General features: G+C 44.0%; 1 protein-coding gene across 1 annotated transcript in view; it reads right to left on the minus strand.

Moving 5' to 3' along the window:
* Window positions 1–733: 733 nt before the first annotated feature.
* The window catches only part of Tnip3 (TNFAIP3 interacting protein 3), a 20,508-nt gene continuing 3,236 nt past the window's right edge, over window positions 734–18,005 (minus strand). The window contains exons 4-9 of the mRNA XM_048333352.1: window positions 17,603–17,668; window positions 14,226–14,387; window positions 10,558–10,677; window positions 6,084–6,209; window positions 2,314–2,364; window positions 734–1,076 (exon numbers count right to left, since the gene is read on the minus strand). Of these exons, the coding sequence (XP_048189309.1) occupies window positions 1,002–1,076; window positions 2,314–2,364; window positions 6,084–6,209; window positions 10,558–10,677; window positions 14,226–14,387; window positions 17,603–17,668 (600 nt within the window). The 3' untranslated portion in view covers window positions 734–1,001. The remainder of the gene's footprint in view (window positions 1,077–2,313; window positions 2,365–6,083; window positions 6,210–10,557; window positions 10,678–14,225; window positions 14,388–17,602; window positions 17,669–18,005) is intronic.

The raw sequence follows: 18,005 nt of genomic DNA on the forward strand, positions 1-18,005 counted from the left end.
AAATCTGGGTTTTGGCATAATTAGGAACACAGTTCATAAAAACTAAGGAGGGAGAAGAATTATCTAAGCAAGTCTTAAATACAGAAAAAGGCATACTTTTAATCCCTGAATAAAAGTGCTGCCTGTGTGGACAAAGTAGGGTGTCTGACTTCCCACGAGGGGGCAGAAGTAGAGGAATATTGCTCTTGAGAAGGAAAAAGTGGGTGTCTGGGACCTGACTTTCCAGCTCCTGTCCAAATCAATTCTACTCAAATAATCACTTCACTGTGTGTGGCTAGGTGGCAACTTCAATGGGTCAAACTTTCCCCTTGGATGTGTGTGTGTGTGTGTTTGATTTTCCTGGGGCTTGGACTCAGAGTCTGGGTGCTCTCCCTGAGGTTTTCTGCTCAAAGCTAGCATTCTACCACTTGAGCCATAGCTCCATGTCTGGCTTTGTTGATGGCTCATTGGATAAGAGTTTCACAGGCTTTCTTGCCCAGAATTGGCTTTGAACCTTGATCCTCATATTTCAGCTTTCTAAAGAGCTAAGATTACCCATCAGCACTCAGCTTAGATCTTTTATTTTCAATTAAATCCTTTCAGCTGCAAAATGCCAACTATTTTGCACATAAGTTGCAATTCAATATAAGTTTCCAAATGAAGAAATCATTTTTTGTTGTTACATACACTTTGTTTTATATAGAAAATAATCTTTGGGTAGAGGCAGGTATAATTCATGAAAATGACTCATATAAAAATGTCATGGTTGTTCAAAGACTTTGCTATCTTGGAGCTAATTTATTGATAGGCACATGACCTGCGGATTTGGTCCCAAGGGAAACTTGAACTTAAACATGACAACTTGAACTGTGCTAAGCAGAGGGCTGACTTACAGAACACAGGCTCTTTCTGTAGACAATAGCATGCCAAACTTCCAGAGAGACAAAGTTTTACCGAAGGAGATGCCCCAGCTCTTCCTCGGTGAAAGGGGGACTCTTACTTCTGGACTGCTCACGTGGATCTCATGTAGCCCCTGAGTCTGTGGGTCCCCAAGAATCCGTCAGATAGGACACCACACCACACTTGCATGAGTGCCTCTGGGGGAAAGGACAACAGTTAGTTCTCTCTGTGTGGGGAAACGCGGGGAATGCTGCCGACATTGCCAAGTGCAGTGAGTGGAGTCTGGCTGCAGGTTTCATTTGGAGCAATTCTCACTTAAAATGGGAAATACAGCATGGCAGCCTCCGAACTCCTACTGATAGATCCTAAAGCTAAGTCCTGCCCAAGTCGACACTGCACAGATTTCTCATTTTGACAAAATTGGAAACACTGGTAAGACATTCAGTTAACTGTACGTTTCTTTTCTTTATTTTTTGTACCAGTCTTGGGGCTTGCACTCAGGGCCTGGGTACTGTCCTTGAGCTGTTTTCTCTCAAGGATAGCACTCTGCCACTTGGGTCAAAGCTCCACTTCAGCTTTTGGGGGATTAATGGGAGATAAGAGCCCCATGAACATTCCTGCCTGCCTGCGCTGGCTTCCAGCGGATCTCAGCTTCCTCAGTTAGCAGGATTACAGGCCCGAGCCATGGCTTATGTTTCTGAGTTATCTTTCTAGATGGTCCTCACTGACAACAAACCATCCAGGGATCCAAAAGATAAGTTTACTTCAGCTACGGCTGGAGACATAAAAAATCTCTAGGTAGTATCCTAGGAACGAAGAGACGTACTCATTTGCATAGGGTGCTCCAGTGCCTGAGGAAATGTTCTATTTTTTTCAGAAAGATATGACATCTTTGATGTACTGCTTCACCATAAGTTGAAAGAAAATGTTATTTCTTTGAGAGAGAATGAAAAAAGGAATGACATTGACCCCGATGCATTATTCATAAACTGCTCTGTTGAATGGCCAATTCCTTTGTAGAATTACTTAATAGAAATACAAATAATAATAATAATAATAATAATGAAATAAAAGTAGGGTCTAAAAGCACAAGGAAAGGGAAAAAATGAAAATGTGTTTCCCAGGTGTTGGCAAGTCCATGAAGAAATCTTCATTTCAGTGAGCACATTCTAAGGCTTGCCATACTGGTAATGGGCTCTGAAAATTAGATGTTTTCCCTGAGTGTTATGGCCGAAAGACCTTGGTGGTTCATAAGCATTATCTCGCCATTGACATTTTAGCCAGCAATGCACAACATGGTTTGTTCTACGCCATCTATAAGAACGCTTAGGAAGCATGCTTCCTTTGGAGCCAGGAGATATTCTGTATTAGGGAAGAAATGGGGTGGGGAGATGTTTCTGCTAGGACAAAAGAACTTAGAGAAAACCAACACACCTGCTTTAGTTGCCTTTCTAGTTTTTCTTTCTCCATCTGATAAGATTTTATCTATGAAAACAAAACAAAAGCATCATTCAATAGAAAGACTTCGAACCATTAGTTCCAAAGCTGGCCCTGACCCAGCTGTCTGTGACCTACTCATTGCATGAGGGTCAGACTAGGGCAACAATGCCAATAAAAAGGGACACATTTTTCTGGGTGCTGCTGGCTCACGCCTGTAATCCTAGCTACTCAGGAGGCTCAGATCTGAGAATTGTGGTTCAAAGCCAGCCTAGGCAGGAAAGTCTATGAGGTTCTTATTTCCAATGAGCCACCAGAAAACTGGAAGTAGAGCTGTGGCTTAAGTGGTAGAGCACTGGCTTTGAGCAAAAGAGCTCAGGGACAGCTCCCAAACCCTGAATTCGAACCTCAGGCATGGCAACAAAGCAGAGCCACATTTTGGTGTTCCCAGATATGCACTGATTCCATCTTGAAACTCTAAAATAAAATTTGAGAAGTTGGACAGTATGAAGCTGTGATTCCAATTTGTGAAAGCTATTTTCCTTGTCAATCTTGGGTTAAACTGTTTTGGATAGGCATGTAGGAACAGCTTCCTGGCTTACTGGATGAATTTGTTCTGCCTGACATTTAAAGACTTTCCCCAAAAGTTTCAGAAGTTGTGTGTGTGCTTCGATCAATGCGTTTTCTGTTCAGCGAGTCCCCAAAGGCTCCAAATGCTGAGAAAAGTGTTGAAAGTGACATAGCTTCATTTATGTGTTTTCATTATATAAGGCAATGTCATCTAAAAGCCACTTAGCCTGGCTACCTCTCCTCCCCCTGCAACACACACCTTGCCTTAACACCCCTAGAAGAATCTAGCTGCAGAAAAAAAAAAACAAATTATAACATAAAACAAAAATGTACTAAATACATGCAAGCTGAGATAAGAAAGGCAGAGTGCTTCCACATTTGACTTTAACACCAAGCATGTGTGTTAAATACTTCAAGTTTTCTGCTTCTGTTGGTGAATGCACCATAGAGCACCACACATAGTAACTGGTGGGGGTGTATGTGTAACAAATGCATTTTCACAAGAAAAGTTGGCAGTGTAGCATTTACAAATGATGAGGATAAACTGTGTGTATCTTTCACTGGAGTGTGGTCCTCCACTAACAAGGAGCAGATTTTTAATCCTCTTAGGGCACACAGTAAAATATCTTGCATAAAGAAAGCATCAAACTCAGCCAGGGCTGTAATCCTAGCTACTCCGGAAGCCTCCAAGAATGGTGGTTCGAAGCCAGCCTGGGAAGGAAAGTCTATCTGGGAAAACTCTCCTCTCCAGTGAACCATCAGCAAATCTGGAAGTGGAGCTGTGGCTCAAGTGGTAGAGCACTAGCCTGGAGCATAAAACCCTGGGATAGCACCCAGGCAAACCGCAGGACCAGCCTCACACGCATGTGTGTATACACGTGCACAAATATACACACCACACACCAGCGTCAGTCAAGCTAGATTACAAACAAGTGAAGGTGGCATGGCAATTACACATCTAAATGGAACTGTTAGAAAGGACTTCTGATAGGCTAGAACAGTGGGAGAAATACTACTGCACCAGCTGTGAACAAATTTGGGGCGTCATGAGGCTATTTCTATCCATTGGTCAGAGAGGAGCGGACTGAGTGCAGTTAGGTCATTTATTTTCAGAGGTAGAAGTTTAAGAGGTATGAGAAACATTTTAGAGATCAATGAGTTCAACTTTCTCACTTTACAGGTGAAGGAAGGGAAGCATAGGAAAGTCAAAGGATGCTCTCAAGGTCAACAGCAGCTGAGCAGCTGAGGAGGAAGCCTGCGGTCTGGTCCTGGGCATTCTCTTGTTCTAAGGATGCTCAGGACCTCCACGCAGCTGCACTGCTGGTTTTACTGTGTTATTGGCTTAGGCACCCTGGGATGTGAGCAGTCCTGGAATGACTTCACATGAGAAGATTCATCTGACAATGGCAGATAATAGGCTCCTCAGTTCCTTTTCCTTCAGTCATGGGGTTTGACAAGAATTAATAAAGTAAACATAGATCATTGAATCATGTATAGTATCTCTCTGTGAATTCTACTATTGTTCATGAGAGTGAATGAGACTTTTGAAAAATAATTGATTAGGTTGGTGTGTGTCTGTCTGTCTGTGTGTGTGTGTGTGTGTGTGTGCCCATCTTGAAAGTTGAACTCAGAGGTTGTATGTTGTCCCTGAGCATTTTGCTCAACCACTTGATCCATAGCTTCTATTCTTATTTTTTGCTAGTTAATTGGAGATAAAGCCTTGCAAACTTTCCTGCCTGGGCTGGCTTTCAACCTGAAACCTCAGATCTCAACCTCCTGAGTAGCTAAGATTACAGCCACCAGTTCCTAGCTAGGCTGTCAGTAGCAATTTTTATAGTTTTAAATTACCACTTAGATCAGTTTTTAAAATGGATTCATATCTTGTAAACATAATTATGCTATAATGTCTGTGAAAATAAATTTGTTTTATTGATTTCACTCAAGAATTGCTTTAATAGATGCCCCAAGCATGAAAATGACTGTGGGTTATATTTTAAAATGTTAAGTCAATGGATTTATGTTCTTGGCTGGGCTAAGAATTCTATACTGTCAAATGTATTACCAATCTTAGACGCCAATTTATAAACTTAAACTATGGCAGGAAGAAAAATCATTTGTGCACTGACAACTTAAAACCACCTAGGAAGATATTTTTTGCATCTAAGAAGTCAAATTTGAGAGCAATTCTTCAGCAAGAAGCGTCAGAATTTTTTCCAGCCATTGCTGTGTTTCTATTAGATTGCATGAATTTTCAGAAAATTGTATAACTTTATTTCAATTCCTTCTAATTTCTTTAAAAATCATTTATTTTCTCCTTTCCAATTTCTTAGGGGAAATGGTTCTGTCAGCAAATCTCTAGGGTATTTAATTTCAAGTTAACTATGGAAAAAGTATCAGAAAAAATTCAGTTTAATTCGATCTATTTTATATTAGGAGGAAGATGTCTAATAGTTTAAAATTTCTCTGAAGACTAAAAATCTTGAGTACCACATCATACCCCAAACCAATTTCCTTTTTGTTAAAAGGCATGACATGATTTTCCAAGTCAAAACTGTTGAGGTTTCTTTCATTTTTATAAGTCAAAATGACGCTGGCTACATTTTCCTTCATTAACATCAGTATTTACACATCCTGGTAACTTCCTGAGTAGAAGTGTAATATACTCAATTGCACTTAATCTTGGTTTGCTTACCCTCAATACATTCTATTTCATTAAACTGGCTTCCTTGAATGTGCTTTAGTTACACTGAATCTGGAATCTTACTGAACCAATTTCACTAGATATACTCAGAGAATTTAGAAATCTATGTGTTTTTGGAAGCCTGGAACATTCCAGCACTGCCCTTCAAAGAAAATGACAAGAATTCAGAAACCACTTTACTGTGTTTGAGAAGTAGGTAGCTCAGCTCCCATGTGACCAAGATAAATATTAGGAGAAAACAAGATCACAGGAATTCTATTCTGTGAAAGACCTTTGAATCTAATTTCTTAGGGGTAATTCTTTAATGTACTTAAGTTCAAAGAAATTCCTAGGCATTTTCATCATATTACAAAATTGTTTGAGAATGATTTCACTCCAGGTGCTAACTTCTAAAAAGTCCACTAACAGGATTCAAAAAGGCTTGAATTTGAAGAAAAAAATGAGAAAATAAAAATAGAAGCCATATGTGTTTAGCAAAGATTGTTCTGATCCATACCTGAGAATTCAGCCTATTCAGTAGGGATTGAGAACTTTGATTGATTTGCTGCAGTTCTTCTTTCTCTTGATTAAGTCTTTCTCGATCTGATCGCTCCTTTCTGAAGTCTTCTTCATATATTTGTACCTAAAAAAAATGAGTGAGAGAGGGGGGGGAGAGAGAGAGAGAGAGAGAGAGAGAGAGAGAAAGAGAGAGAGAGAGAAGAGAGAGAGGAAAAAGAAAGTATCAGCTAGACTTTTCCAGTCAGGGCCATTCGTACCCTGAGCTCATGAGCATTTCTTCATCATAGGATGGAGAGATAGATGTGAACATATGTTTAGCTTTTAGAATGGCAGTGCTTGAATTTTCCTTCTTGAGAATGCATCAGGAATTCCAAAGTAAAGAAACATATATATTTCAAACACTCCTTCCAAACACGAACTCTGAGCCCCCTCCACTGTGAATGAAGCCACCCACCCCACCCCACCCACGGGCTTTGCTCCTAACTGCCCATGTATGACAGTAAATGTGTACGACAGCTCAATGCAATTTCCAGATGGAAGTCACAAGTGGAACACAAGATAGAAATCAAAGACCACCGTGGCATCTTGGCAGGGTTTTGAAAGGTATTTACAAGCCGTGTCCTTAAAAAGAAACACCATACAAGAGAAACAAAAGGTGTAAACCAACTGCACAACTCTTGGGGGGAGAGGGGATGGGGGAGGGGAGGGGGGAAATGAGGGAGGAGGTAACAAGTAGAACAAGAAATGTCCTCACTGCCTTTGAATCTGTAACCCCTCTGCACCACACTTTGACAATAAAGAAGAAAAAAGGAACACCATAGTCCTTTAGTGGAATACCTCAGCAAAGGCATTCCAGGCATCCTAGAACAGTGACTAAACTTTAAAAAAAAAAAAAGACAAAAAAACCCCACCTCTTGTTGCTTCTAATTAGCATTGTTGATTGATAGCTTGGAGACTAGCAGGTAATCTATGGAAACAACTAACACTTAGAGAATTAAACAGAATTCCTATAAGCCTGTGACTTAAATAAGTACTGATGTTAAAACTTGGTAGCTAGATTTTTTTGTTTGATACTAGCATTGGATAGTCCAACAGAGTTTGGTGTGCCAGGTGCTAGTGGCTCACACTTGTAATCCTATCTATCCAGGAGGCTGGGATCTGAGGATCACTGTTTGAAGCCAGCCTGGGTAGACAGAAAAGTCCATCAGAAAGCAAGAAGTGGAAGTGTGGCTCAAGTAACAGAACGCCAGCCTTGAGCAAAAAAAAACTAAACAAGATTGCAATGCCCATCTGGGCTCAAGCCCCAGTACTGGAGTCCCAACATCCTTCCCCTTCCCTGAAAATAGAGGCATATCCACCTTAAATCAGTAATGATGGAGCAAAATGCAACAGGGAGAGAGGAGAAATTACACAGTGCCTGTATATCTTGAGATATGTGTGTATACTTATAATTTAAGACATTACTTAAAATTTTTTATTTAAAATTACATATTTCAAGGAAACTATATGTGGGTATATATACATATATACACCTACATGTATACTACACATGCATATACATATATGTAGGTGTGCATGTATAGTATATGTATATATGTACATATACAGTATATATACATACACATGTACATATACATATATTTACATGCTTATATGTATAGTATATAGACTATGAATGTGTTTACATATAATATAGATATGTATATATCCTCAGTGCTAACTTTATATATATGTATATAGATATGTATGCATATATATACATGAATATATACACATACATACATACATATAGTTAACATTGAGGATCAATTCCAGGCCCAGCTAGACTAATGTCCTGTAAGCAATTAGCAGCAGGTGCATGCGGGTGCCCAGTGGGAAGGCCCCATCTGATCAGAACTAAACACCCCAGCAAGGTCACTCCTGTAGTCAGGTAGGGACTAAGATTCTCACTCTCTTGCTTTGTAAATGTCAAGGTGACAGTCCCACTGTTCCACACACCCACTCAGGTGCCTGATTAGCAACACATCTGTTCAAAATGTGAGTGCAGAGAGTAAGTGACAGAGCCCTCCTGGCTCTACAGAGATGGATCCCATGTGCTCTTTGAAGGCTGTACAGAACAGAAATACCTGCTGGGGTCTGTTTCGTACATGAGCTAAAGCCTGTCTGCTTCTCCATGGGTAGGGGCAACTCCTGCACAGGTGGTATCCATTACGTGTGAGCAACAACAGATGCTTCAAGCGGTGAACATAAGCAGAGCCTTCCCCAAAGGAATCTTGGCTGGCACCAACAGTAATTTAGGGGTAGAGAATTTGACCAGAGTCTTAACAATCTAAATGCTACCCTTATTCTCCTCATTGGTTTACTTTTAAGCCATATACATGATCCTGAAAGTTATGAAGCATACTCAAACGGGATGATGAGAGGAGCAAAACAAACGATAATCAAGTATGCTGAACTGTTTAGATTTTAGAGATAGACTGTTTCCTAATGAAGTCATGGCAATTTCATGAGGAACAACACTAATAACTCAGTCACTCAGAATTTCCACATATGCATGGAGACACTTTGTGCGTAGCTCCAGTGGCTCATGCCTATAATCCTGCCTTCAAGAGGTACAGATAGGAGGACCAGAGTTTGAGGCCAGCCTGGACAAAAACGTTTGCCAGATTCTATCTCCTCAGAAAAGGCTGGGAGCTGTTGCACATTCCTGTCATCCCAGCTACACTCTGAGCATAAAAACAAAAGACTATTGCTGGGCACTGGTAACTCACTCCTGTTATCCTAGCTACTAAGGAGGCTGAGATCTGAAGATCACAGTTCAAAGCCAGCCTGGGCAGAAAAGTCTGTAACCACCAGAAAACAAGAAATAGCACTGTGGCTCAAGTGGTAGAGCAATAGCCTTGAGCAAAAGAGCTCAGGTATAGCTCCCAGGTCCTGAGTTCAAGACCTATGACTGACAAAAAAAAAAAAAAAAAAAGGAGACTATCAGTCCAGGCTGGCCTGGACAAAAAGTAAAATCCTATCTCAAAAATAAGCACAGCATTACCAAAATGAACTCCAAAAATTGGAAACAAGAAGATTGTTAGTGTACTGTTTGCAGGTTTTTTTTCCTTTTTGTTGTTGTTTACATTTCTGTACCCTTTGCCTTGTATGTAAGTTTATCTGATTGAGGAGGACAAGGGGAAGAAATGGTGGGACAAATGATGAACTAATTCAGCAGTGACACTCACTACCCACTACATTGGAAATGAACCATGCAACATTGGGGGAGAGTACAGGAGGGGAAAAAAACTAGGAGGAAATGAGGGAGAGAGAGAGACACTGTTCACAAGGAAATGCACTCATAGCCTGACTTATATCACAGTAACCCCTCTGTATACCACTTTACAATAAAAATTAAAAAAGAAAAGGCATAGCAGTAAAGGCTAGAGGTATAGCTCAAGAGGCCGAGTGAGAGTGAAGCCCGGACTTCAACCTCCAATACTGGAAAACAAGGCAGCGCCACTGACTCGGTTGGCACTTACTCCAAGCCAAAGCATTCATCAAGTCACACCTGGGAACGGAAGAAGACAAAATGTGTGCTTCCAGCGGCATCTTCTACCCCACTGTGAGCAGACTGCTGACAGCGCGGATGTCAGAGACCCCGGCCTTGACTCTTCCAGCCTTTGCCTGGACTCATGGGAACACAAGGGAGGTAGGCACCATGGCCCTTCTGCTCAGCAAACTCTAGCTGGCTGCACTCCATGGGGCAGCCGGGCGACATGCTGCTCAGGGAACGGGATCCGTGCAAAGCCTTCTCTTTGGTTTAAAGGGCTGAGGCCAGCAAGGACGTAGCATCAAGCCCACTGCTGTCTTTTCCTGGGAAGGTTCAGAGTTTGCTTGCATGGCGTTCTCAACATGAATCCTACCTACCTGCTCAGGCCCCGTGCTCACGCAGCCTTACCAGAGGGGGAGCACTGTGCCCCATGTTTAGCTGCATGGTCTTGGGCAAATCATGTAAGCCATCTGAAACCCAATTTCCGCTATTATAAAATTATTAAACTCGCTGATGTCCATTTTTCCTATCAAGCTTTAAATCTGGGTACTTCTCACTCAAATGAGTACTAAAATCTATTACATGAGCTGGGCACTGGTGGTTCATCCTAACTACTCAGGAGGCTGAGATCTGAGGATCATGGTTCAAAGCCAGCCCAGGCAGGAAAGTCAGTGAGACATTCATCTCCAATTAACTACCGAAAGAGCCAGAAGTAGAGCTGTGGCTCAAAGTGGTAGAGCACCAGCCTTGAGCAAGAAGAGCTCAGGGACAACATCCAGGCCCTGAGTTCAAGCTCCAGGATCAGCATTAAAAAGAAAAGAGAAGAAAACCTTTGCCATGATGTATTTTCAACACAAAGGCATACACCCTTCTCCAGAGAAGCATGATCAAGAAGACCCGCCTCTCCCCTAGCTCAGGGCTCACTCCAGCTGCTCACCTGCTGCTTGAGGACTTCCATTTCTATTCTCAGCTCTGACTGGCTGCATTTTGCTTGTCCCAGCCTGGAACATTCCCAGGGACATGAAGATCGCTCGATTTTCAGGACATCCTGAAGAACCTGTGGTATAAGGTGGGCACACTGTTGGAGCTCCTTGTAATTACTACCATCACCCCCTCTGCACCCACGAGGGAGCATTTCACTAAAAGCCTGCTTCCCAGCCAGACTGCCCACTCTTCTGGGCTTTCTGCATGTGTGTCTTTCAAGAAGCTGTCTCCCCCCCTCCCCCCCCGCCCACCGCCCACTTCCCTGCTGATACTTCTGTGGTTTGGCCCTTATTAGTTTGGGGGTATGTGTCATGTTGCACGATCCCCTTCCCCCTCACCCAGCCAATTATGGAAAGAAATTGTGTCTGTCATTCTTTCTGCAGATTGTCTGCTTTGATTAAATGCAGACTCCATCACTAATGTTCAAGCATTAAGAGCAAACACATCAATCCTGAGCACTGACTCTGGGGATTCTGAACCAGGACACTCGAAGGTGGGGTCCAAGGATGTGTGTGTATGTGCACATGCATGTGTGTACTGTCCCAGTGCTGGGGCTGGAACTCAGGGCCTGCACGCTGTCCCTGATCTGCTTTTGCTCCAGGCCAGTGCTCTATCACTTGAGCCACAGCGCCACTTCTGGCTGTTTGGGGAATTCATTGGAGAAAGAGTCTCACAGACGTTCCTGCCCCAACTGATTTCAAGTCACCATCCTCAGATCTCAGCTTCCTGAGAAGCTAGGATTACAGATGTGAGCCACTGGCTCAATATGCAATTGTGATGATCACAGCAGGTCTCCCACGAGGCAGAAGGAATCTACAGACAACGGTCACAGGTAGACCATGGTCTCACAGACCTTAAGACCTGCTCTTCAGTTCTGTTTTTGGCAAATCATGCCGAGGCCTACCACAACCATTTACTTTCTGTTAAAATATCCACTATCAGCCAGGTGCTGTGGCTCATGCCTGTAATCCTAGATACTCAGGAGACTGAGATCTGACAACTGTGGTTCAAAGTCATATCAAGCAGGAAAGTTCGTGAAACTCTTCTCTCTGAGAATTGACTTCCTGTGTGTTTCTCAAGGAAATTTGGTGGCGTCTCTCAGCTGTCTGCTGTCACTCATCCCTCCTGCAGGTGTAAGCATCTGCTCATAAAGGCAGGAGAAGGGAAGCAGGTTTGTGATCTGCGTCGCAGTGGTCAGTGGGAGGCTGGGTGCTTCCCAGTCGATGCTCTTAGACTCTGTATGTGCTGCCTAGCTTGACATGACTTTGATTTTTCAGGATATTGCAAGAGAAATAAAAAACTTTTTTCTTCCTCCAGAAAGAATAGAAAGAAACAAGCCAGGCATTAGTGGCTCAATGCCTGTCACCCTAGCTACTCAGGAGTTTGAGATCTGAGGAGAGAGGTTCAAAGTCAGCCTAGGTAGAAAAATCCCCAAGACTCTTCTATCTCTCATTAACTAGTAAAAAGCTAGAAGTGGGGCTGTGGCTCAAATACTAGAGCTCTAGCCTTGAGTGGAAAAGCCAAGCCAGAGTATAAAGCTCTGAGTTCAAGACCCAGTACTGGCATAGAAAAAAAAATCAAAGAAGCAGTAAAAATGTAATTTAGTGATTTACATTTAACAGAAATATTTAGGGTGCTTCAGCTCAAATTGAGAGCCCCATGCAGGTTCTACTGTCTGAATCTGTGTATAGCTAGCTCCACAGTGCCAGGAAATGTCAGGAGAGTTTCACATGCTTCAGTTGTGTGAATAACAGTGGAGGAAGGCTATCAGATGGGTTGACTCAAATGAATGATGATGAGAGAATATGATGACTCAATATCATGCACCTATGACTAGGCTATTTCTGTAGATCTGGTTATTTTCATTTCCTGGTCTACCTTTTATCCTCTTCTAAAACGTTTTCAATGAGTCATAAGTGAAAGTGAGCCTAGCAAACATTTATCCCATCTAGGGGTTTTTCAACTTCCTTGAACAGAACCCTGCAACCTATTCTAGAATATTCATTTCTTATCAGTGCCAACATCCTACATAAATCTACCCATCCGACAATGGTGAACTGTCAGCCAAGTCGACTCTGCCCGGGTCTCTGGCGGACCTGCCCAAAGCACATCTTCTCACTCTAGCTAGACACTGGGTTCTCTAGAAGAATTTGATATCGATGAAAATCTTTGTGCTGGGGCTAGAAGTCCACGCCTGTAATCCTAGCTAATCAGGAGGCTGAGATCTGAGGAGCCTTGTAATTCTAAGTCAGCCCAGGCAGGGAAGTCTGTGAAACTCCAATCTACCACCCCAGCAACAAAAGCCATGTGAAGCTGTGGATCAAGTGTGGAGCACTAGCCTTGAACAAAATGCTCAGGGACATGCCCAGGCCCTGAGTTCAAAACCTAGGACCAGCACAAAAAAAATTGTAAAAATTCAACAAAACCCTTGTATATTCTTCAAAGCAGTTAAACTGAATTGGGTACACACAGTCGTGTGTATTTCTGAAAAACCTTATGTTAACTACTTTTGCTACATATAACCGTTTCAAATAAGTAAGTGAATGGGTCAATGAGCAGTGTGTTTCAATGGGTTAAGTTCCAAATTCCAATCCCTGGGGGGCAAGGGGAGGACCCGCATGTCTTCAACCACCCAAATTGACACTGTCAATAACCTCTTTTTATCACAGGACTAAAAGAGGAAAGCATATTTAATTATAAAATCCAAGAACAATAATATCTTACGTTTCATTAAGTACTGATGCATATGAAAAAGGCCTCTTTTAAAACTTACTACTTTTTAAAATTCTGGGCTTGAACTCAGGGATTGGGAGCTTTTTTTGCTCAAGGCCAATGGTCTATCACTTGAATCACAGCTCTACTTCTTGCTTTTTGGGGGAGTGGGGTAGTTTTATTGAAGGTAAGTATCTCACAGACTTTCCTGCCTAGGCTAGCTTTGAACTGTGATTCTCAGATCTCAGCCTCATGAGTAGCTAGGGTTACAGGCAGGAGCCACTGACACCCCACTAATTTTCCTGAATTTTAGAGACATTTTCATGAGCTCCTATATGCAGTGTAGCCTCTAGACACTGTGTCTACAGGGTGGATGGAAGTTTCCAGAATGAAAAAAAATCCTACCTTCAGAGAGCTTACTATCAAGAGTGAGAGATAGAAGACAGATCAGATAATGAATGAAATATATCACATATGAAGTTCTAATAAGGTTATATGAAAGTAGAGTATGTAACTTTCGTTAGGATAGCAAGTGAAGTCTGTGAGAAAATGATGTACTCAAGCTAATATTTTATTGAGACTTTTGGGATTAATGACTTATGAAATTGCTGCTTATTCATTTCTTTTAAAAGTTCTGATAACTATAAATGCAGATACCAAAAAAAATGTTCACATTAACATGAGAAAACACAAAAGCTTTTGAATGTTCTAAATCTATAATTTCTCTTTTTGTGTGGTGATGCATTGCAGGAACATGAATTTCCCAAAAGCTAAGATACAGAGGCAAGTGATTTGCATGGCACAGAGACTGTTCTGCTGTGCTTGAGCTGTGGGTTTCAAATTGCAGGACTCCAGGAAGTCCTACAGGAAGCTCAAGCCTTGGTCCCCACAAGCAGCTTGTTCTGGTACCTTGTTGAGGCGTTGAATTTCACTCTCATAATGCTCTGTCTTCTTATTTACCAAGACGTTTTTTTCTCTCAAAAGCTTATTCTCTTTCTTTAGTTCTTGTAATTCTTTATTTAGTGTTTCATTTTCCTTCAGAAGTAAAGAACAAGAAAACAAGACCAAAATCAATCAAGTCAGAGATGAGGTAGAAATCCTGTCGGGTGCACTGTTCTGGGCAGACAGTTTTCACACCTCCAACATACAACACAAACGGAGCTGCAAGGTTTTCTCCTAGCATCTTATTTGAACAATATTGTGTGGGTGGAGAGAAGCATTAGGACTGAATTAGTGTCCTTTATCAAAACTTGGGGTTACTTGTTAGAACTCTGGAGACCCCGGAAAAAAGTCAAGATTCCCTAATAGCCATTACTAGTAGTCAAATAAAGGAGTAGGCAAAATAATGTAATTTGTTACCCCCATCATTTTATCTGCGATCCGATAGGAAGGTTTTTGTGGAAGAAATTGGATTTGTAATGGGAATTCAGTCTAAATAGATGTATATGTTAAACAAGGTGTACATGTAAGTGGTTGTTAGTGATAAATGTTTCCCAGTGCAATTATTATATAACAAGCAATCTGAGCAAGTTATTTTCTTGAAAAGTGGAAACATTTCTCTGTACTCTTGTATAAGCACAATGGACTTTTATACTTAGAAAACAGAAAGTGAACCTTTGCTACTTTAGCATAGTTGAAGAAAAAAAAATGATTCCAACTGGGAAATGGTCCCAACTGCAGGAAAGGAAAATTACTAAAATCCCAGTGCAGGGTGTACTTGGAAATGGATTGGGTTTGTACAGGACAGAAAGAGTGCTAAATCTAGCTTTCCTGACTGACTGGATGTTAAAAGCAGAAAAAGAGCCTGACTGTATAATCAGGGCAAAAGACCCTCCTACGGAAGTTCTGCATCTCACACGACGGCCCTGTGTGCAGACCCCTGGACATCCCATCACCACACGCTGCGCAGTCCCGTGTGCCACTGGTCATCATATCATGGCCCATTGTCCCTGGAAGGTTTGCGCATGAAAAGCGATCTGATTGGATCCCAGAGGTGTGTGGCAGAATAGGCACCCAGTCAGAGAGGGTAAAGGACACACAGAGACCATGGCCAGATTGCTCTGACTGGGTCTGGGGTCTGCTCTGGGCGGCCCCATGATCTTGAGAGTCACATAGCTCTCTCCCAGAGACTCCTTCCTAACCCTGAACCTTCTTCTTTGTGACTTCTTTCTAGCCAGGGCCTCTGCTTTCATCAGCAAATATTTGCCACGTCTCTCTGTGTCTGTACACTCATTCTTTGAGATCACAGAGACAAAGGACTTGATCTAGATGCCATTAAAAAAATTCAGTTATCACTGTGACAGTGACACTCAGCAGGGTAGGAAATCCTGGGTTTCCATCCACCCAGCTTCTGGTCTTCACCCGAAGGCTTGTGCATGTTTTGGAACAGCCTGGGTGCTTTGTGGGATGGGTGGTAAGGACCCTGGGCATACTTCGGAGCATATGTCTACTTGTTTGGCTCCTTACTGTACCTAGGTTAAAGAGAGGTCAGCACTGCTTCATGCTTCTCTATGGGACCCATGAAGTCCAGGAAGGAAGAAGCACCTGTCTCGAGGCTGGGTGCCTGTGGCCACCCCTGTCATCCCAGGCACTCGGCATGCCCAGGCCGGAGGACAGCAGTTCGAGGCCAGCTCCAGGAGGGAAGCCTCCGGGACTCTTGGAATCTCATCCCCCAATTAAACAACTGCTGTGGCTTAAGTGGTAAAGCGCCAGCTTTGCAACCAAGAGACGGGGGGCCGGGGCCGGGCCCGGAGTCCAAGCCCAGGACTTGCTCCGGCGTACACATGCACACGCACCCAGGCTCGACATGGAGGGGAGGCCTGGAGCCCCAACCAAGGCCCCCGAACCCCAACGGGGAGCTGGGGCTTGGGGCGCGCACCCCGGATGCGGGTGAGGCGAAGCGGGGCAGGCTCCGCCCAGGCTGAGAGGCCCGCCCCGCCCCCCCTCCCCCCGCTAGGGCGCACCCACCTCGTGGCTTGGCCTGGGGGCCCCCCTCCGCCAACTCCGGGGGCGCTGCTCCTCCTCCTCCTCCTCCTCCTCCTCCTCCTTGTCCTCCCCGTGTTCACGTGCGCCTCGACGGCCGCCAGCTTCATCCTCAGCTCCCAGACCTGAGGAGGGTGAGGCCAGCAGGGGGGGGGGCTGCCTGCGGGGGGGGGGCGCACCCCCTCACCCCACCCCACCCACCCTTAGCTCAGAGGAGGTGGGGATCCCAGTTCAAAGGCAGCCCAGGTAGGAAAGTCAGCCAGCCAGGGTGGAAGTACGGGGATAGAGGGCGAGTCAGGAGGGGGAGGGGGAGGGGGGAGGGGGGAGGGGGAGGGAAAGGAAAGGGGAGGGGGAGGGGGAGGAGGGGGAGGGGAGAAGAGGGGGAGGGGAGGAGAGGGGGAGGAGGAGGGGGAGGGAGAGAAGGAAGTGGGAGGGAAGGAGGGGAGGGAGAAGAGAGGGGGAGGGGGAGGAGGGAGAGGGAGAGGAGGAAGGGGAAGGTGAGGAGGGGTGTAGGGGGAGGGAGAGGAGAGTGGAGGGGGAGGAAGAGGAGAGGAGGAGGAGGGGGAGGGAGAGGAGGAATAAGAAGCTTCTTTTTTTTTTTTTTGGCCAGTCCTGGGCCTTGGACTCAGGGACTGAGCACTGTCCCTGGCTTCTTTTTACTCAAGGCTAGCACTCTACCACTTTAGCCACAGCGGCCACTTCTGGCCATTTTCTGCATATGTGGTGCTGGGGAATTGAACCCAGGGCCTCATTTATATAAGGCAAGCACTGTTGCCACTAGGCCATATTCCCAGCCCTGTAAGAAGCTTCTTGACAGCATATGCTTTCCAGAGATGCAGGGGAAGTCCCACATTTCCTCTGCTTTCAATGTTGTGAGTGTGAGTGTGAGTGTGAGTGTGTGTATGGGTGTGTGTGTGCCACTCCTGAGGCTTGAACTCTATGCCTGGGCCCTGTCCCAGAACTTCACTTTCTCAAGGGTAGCATTCTACCACTTGAGCCACCATTCCATTCCTGGGGGGGGAGGGGGGCATTGGAGATCAGAGCCTCACTGACTTTCCTGCCCAGGCTGACTACAAGGGGCGATCCTCCCATCTCAGCCTCCTGAGTGGCTGGGGAGGACAGGTGTGAGCCATTGGTGCCCAGCTACTGTTCACACACCTTGAGGACAGAAGCCTGTGGTCACTCCGCCCCACCTGCCCTCACTAATGCAGAGCCAGCCAGCCACCCACAGAATCTCTCTGGAGGTGACAGCCAGCTGGGCCTTCAACTACGTGGCTCCATCACGATGAGGTTGAGGTGCTTACCTTCCTCTCGTAAAGCTCTTTCATGTTTCTAAATTGTTTATCCCACTGCTGATTAACTTCCAGGAGCTGAAATGGTTAAAAAGTCAGTGAATCAACGAAGGATTGCTGGCCATCTGTACATTTGGGCCACGTGAAATCGTTGTTTGAGGTTGCCGTGGTTTTGGAAGCCACAGGTGAAGAAGAAAATTCTTGCAAATTCTGATGGGTCTGGGATGACTGAACTGCAAGAAATCTCAGGGTGTCATGATGTGTTCACATGTGAAAAACTATTAAGTCATGTGTATGGCTATGTATCAAACAAATAGGTACCAGCAACTTTTCTTGAGTATTTGAATTTTAATCTCATTTGTGTGCTTTAAAATATCAGAATCTGTTGTTGTTTTTTTAAAAAGTATTGCATGTA

This window comes from Perognathus longimembris, chromosome 24 (assembly GCF_023159225.1).
Source record: "Perognathus longimembris pacificus isolate PPM17 chromosome 24, ASM2315922v1, whole genome shotgun sequence".
Classification (NCBI taxonomy): domain Eukaryota; kingdom Metazoa; phylum Chordata; class Mammalia; order Rodentia; family Heteromyidae; genus Perognathus; species Perognathus longimembris.